The following is a 4,342-nucleotide window of genomic DNA, read 5'->3' as shown; positions in this document are numbered from 1 at the left end:
GCAAAACACCACTGAAATAGCAATCAAGTAAAAGCATAATTCAAGTGGGGTTCTATGCTCTACTGCTATGTACAATTCAGTGAGAAAAGTCACACAGCTACAGCTTCCAAAAGGTGATAATTCCATCTGTATGTTACCAACACTGGGTTAAGGAAACAGAATTTTGATTTAGGGGCTTTAGCATAACCGTGTCACCAAGACACCGATCATCGGTTACCTGAGTGAATATTCTATACACAGCAGTAACTCACTTCACAAGTGCAATTTTAAACTAGCTGGGTTTTGTTTTGGTTTGGGTTTTGGGTTGGTTTGTTTGTTTTTGTTCAGGTTACAGAGGCCTACAACATAAGAAAGGGGACTCTTCATGGGTTGTACTGTCCCAAGTGATGGAGGGCCCGTTTCCACTGTGGAAACAAAGGGCTCCTCAAAAGAAGTTCTGCACATCTGTTAAGCAGAAGCAGTCAGTTATGCCTGGCTGTATGGCAGCTCTGTCATAAGGACAAATGTCTAACAATGTGAATAAGAGCACTCATTGTCAGCTGTTTATTTGAAGCTTCTTTCCCCATGGCCATGTTTTTTGTGGGTTTTATATATTTATATTCTCATTCCAGTGGTCCCTCCATCTGTCTCACAGCCTTTCAGACACATGTTAATTTATACTCCACCTTCTAGTCTTGATTTTAATGATTACTTGGCATTTTCATATGTTCCCGTTTTAAGGTATACTACTAGAGGTATGAAGATACCGTGAAAAACTCCTTTTCCACCCCAGATGAGAGCAACTAATTTCATGTCTTCTTTTGTATTCAGATTTAAATTCTGTAAAGAATAGACAGTCTAATTTCCTGATAGATTTACAAATGTGTAAGAGAATAGAAAGAAAATGTAGAAGGAAGTATCAACATCCAAACCCTAATACATTTGGATTATTACTGTGTACCAGCTGTAACATTCAAGGTTCAAAAAGGTTAGCTTTCCACAAAGAATGAAGCCTGGGGTTTTTATTTTGGTTTCTAGCAGCTGGCTAACTTTTAATCAAGCCTAAGGACTATTTGCATAACATTTTAAACAATGCAGCTTTCATACACGATAAGCGCCCTGTTCTTGGGCATTATTTATTGTAACAAGAAATTAAGAGTGGTACCTTTTGGAGGAAAAAAAATACAAATCAGTTTGTCACAAACAGTGTTTATATAGTCACTAAAGTAATGAAAATGTTTTAGTGCTTCCATGTATTCCATAACATTTACTTTTACTATTTCTGGTACAGTGATGCACTAGTGCAGCCCAGCTACAGACTATACCACAATCAATAAGAGAACATTCATTTTTCAAGAGCCCAGAGCAGTCAGAGAGCTCCAGGAACGCTGCTGCCAATTCCAGCTACAAAGTGAAGATAATGCTGCAGTAACATGAAGAAAAAAAAATCTGAAGACAACTGGCCATTCTTAGGAGGATTTGACAGCTCTAATATCACCATAAAAGTTCTTATTTATGACAAAATGCCCGTAAGTCAAGTACCAGGTAAATATTTCTGTGAAAGGTATCACTGCATGTCTGACTTGAGACCTGAACATGGTGATTGTCAGACCACAGCATTTACAAAGAACTTGAGAGATCAAGAGAAGTTTTTACATGTAGGAACAAAAGTGGTCCTATTGAAACAGGTAACTTGCTGTTGTTGCAGGCTTCTTTCTTTAAGGATAGCATTTCCACATAACTCTTCCTACAATACCTTTTCTCAAAGTCACTTTGGACAAGCAAAGGATGAAAGTTGAATGTATTTCAATTCCCTCATCCAAGCACATCCGGGTATTCTTAAGCACTTGTGCAATTGGTTGTTGTGCAATAACTTAGAAGAAGGATGAGAAGTGGGTGAAAGACCATTAATATTGCAATTGAAGAAAGAAAGGAGGAACAACTCTGCTGGAAGGAAACTAGGACTTAATATGGACGAGAATAATTATAATAATTTTTATCAAATACAGAAAAATATAATGCTTCTTTAAAATCAAAGATAAACTTACAGAATAGAAAGAAAAAAACAAATCCTGCAGCTGGTAAAAGTAATGGTTTCAAAACAGGAACCACATTTTAAAAATAATGATTTTGTTTTCACTTGTGCACATGAATTATGTTTATGTGACACTTCAAGATTTCTAGAACAGGAACTACCTTTTTATTCCTTTACAGAACCCAGGATCAAGAAGTTAATTCAATAACTAGAGCCTCGAGTCTATAAAAATAGTAACTCAAAACAGCAGCAATATAATAATATTCCAGTAACGCTGCTAAACTACAGAAACACGAATGACCATGTCTTAAATCTAAGGAAACTGCTTGTTTTTAGACATTGCTGAAGGTTCCTAGGGCAGAAAATGTACTTGAATTGCGATTTCTAAAGCATCAGAAGAAAGGTACTTCAAGGATGACTTTTGTTGATTTAAGACATCCCTAACTTTTTTTTCCCTGACCTACTTTATAGAAGATTAACTGTCAAAACCCACATGTATGACTTAGAAATGAAGAGATGTTCCTTTCAGGTTGTCAGCCTAATGGGTTACACAGAAAATATGGTTTAGCATTCCAGAAAAAGTAGACTGTTAGGAACAAACTAACCTGTGTTTCAATGTTTTGACAGGAGTTACTTGGGTAAGCAACAAAAATTCTTGTACGACTGCTGTTATGGGGACCTACCTTCTTACCTGGAAGGATTACAACATCTGATCAGACAGAATGGCATCCTTGGGAAAGAGAGGGAAGCGAAACTTTAAAGCTTATGATACTTAGGAAATTATAAACAAATGTCAAATAACCTGAAGATGATACAAAGGTAACTGTGAATACTGAGCTACAGAAAAGATTTGTAAATAAGGAGAAACAAGATTTTTTTTTCTGAGAACAGACTGAGATACAAGAACTTCCGTGTCTGACATAAGAGTATGTAGAATTTATATGCAGAAGTTCTCTGCATTCAAGTTAATGAGCAAAGCAAGGCAGAACAGAATTTTGCTTTATAGAAGAAACTTGCAAATTCCTTTAAATGACATATCATGACAGGTCTTTCAAATTTTTCAGTTGTATAAGAGGAAATAACTCCCTTCTTGCTTCTACTGAATAAGCAGCAAGTAAAGAGAAGAAAAATATAAAAGGGAGGAAGTGTGTCTGACCTCTCCACTGACCTCTTGAGAGAAGTCAGACTGAAGGGAGGAACAGCTCTAATCTCCATCAGCTGGGATGCAACAGCAGAACTGGGACTAGTTCTATCAACACGGGATTTGTGCTGAAGGAATAAGAGGAAACAAATCACATTTCAGTTTCTATCATCAACTAACGACTACACTACTGCTGTTGCCATTCCACCTCCTCATCACACTGATACTATAAAGCAAGGAGCTTTACTGTTAAGAAAAAGATGAAACAAATTATTGCACATTACATACCAGGCAAAGAATGTATGAAGGCCCAAACTTCATCAACAGTCCATACTGAGGGGTCAGCTTGCACTGCCGGTAACAAGTCCATGCTCTCTGGCATTTTCCTAATTCTTAATTCCCTAAGTTCACGTTCTCTCTCTCTTTCACTCTGTCTTCGCAGACGGGTGGTCATGGCAGCTGGAACAGGATCTTCAGGAAAAGCCGTATCTTCTTCTGCAGATGGATAAGTAATTGGAAGCTGGAAAACGTAGTACAAATACACTACAGTATTATATTTTATTTGTAATTCCCAAAACAATGCCATAGTTTTAAGCAAATATTCCACAGACCTGTCTAAGAAAATGATCTCGTGACGCCCCATCAGGGCCACTCGGTCGACGCCCGCGTCGCCCAAGACTTTGGCTATCTGATTTCCGATTCCAACGACTGGTCTTGTCTGATGTAAACAGCCCAAATTTCTTAGTGCAACTAAGGCTGTGCCTAAAGAAGTAAGATATATTCAATAATGCACTAATAGTTTCTTGGACTGCATTCAATCAAACAACAATAAAATTACAGTGTTGTCTACAGAAATGCTGCCTCAAAGACAACAGGTGTCAGAAAAATAGAACAGAAAGGTATCTCAAAGGTCATTTACTCAGACCCCTTGTCCTGATGCAAGATCAATTACATCTAAACCATCCCTGAAAGATGTCTGTCTTTCCCATTCTTAAGAATACCTTTGCATGTTATCACATGGTCCAATTCTGCTTCTCTGAAGTGTCCACTAAAAGCCTGAAGTCACATTGTATCTTTTGCTTCCATTTGCTCTACCTAGCTGACACCTAGTCCAAGGAGGACAAGGACAAAACAGCCAAATCCCTTCTTACAATTATTTTGCTAGGAGTGTCCCACCAAGTACCAAA

The 4,342-nt window shown here is 37.7% G+C and overlaps 1 protein-coding gene across 1 annotated transcript in view; it reads right to left on the bottom strand.

Annotated features, from left to right (window-relative positions):
* PHC3 (polyhomeotic homolog 3 (Drosophila)) overlaps positions 1 to 4,342 on the bottom strand; it is a 24,530-nt gene that overhangs the window by 463 nt on the left and 19,725 nt on the right. The window contains exons 12-13 of the mRNA XM_010187570.1: positions 3,767 to 3,905; positions 3,444 to 3,675 (exon numbers count right to left, since the gene is read on the bottom strand). Of these exons, the coding sequence (XP_010185872.1) occupies positions 3,444 to 3,675; positions 3,767 to 3,905 (371 nt within the window). The remainder of the gene's footprint in view (positions 1 to 3,443; positions 3,676 to 3,766; positions 3,906 to 4,342) is intronic.

This window comes from Mesitornis unicolor, unplaced genomic scaffold (genome assembly GCF_000695765.1).
Source record: "Mesitornis unicolor isolate BGI_N332 unplaced genomic scaffold, ASM69576v1 scaffold44370, whole genome shotgun sequence".
Lineage (NCBI taxonomy): Eukaryota > Metazoa > Chordata > Aves > Mesitornithiformes > Mesitornithidae > Mesitornis > Mesitornis unicolor.
Note: the sequence above shows the minus strand (reverse complement) of the source record. Positions and strands in the feature narration are given on the sequence as shown.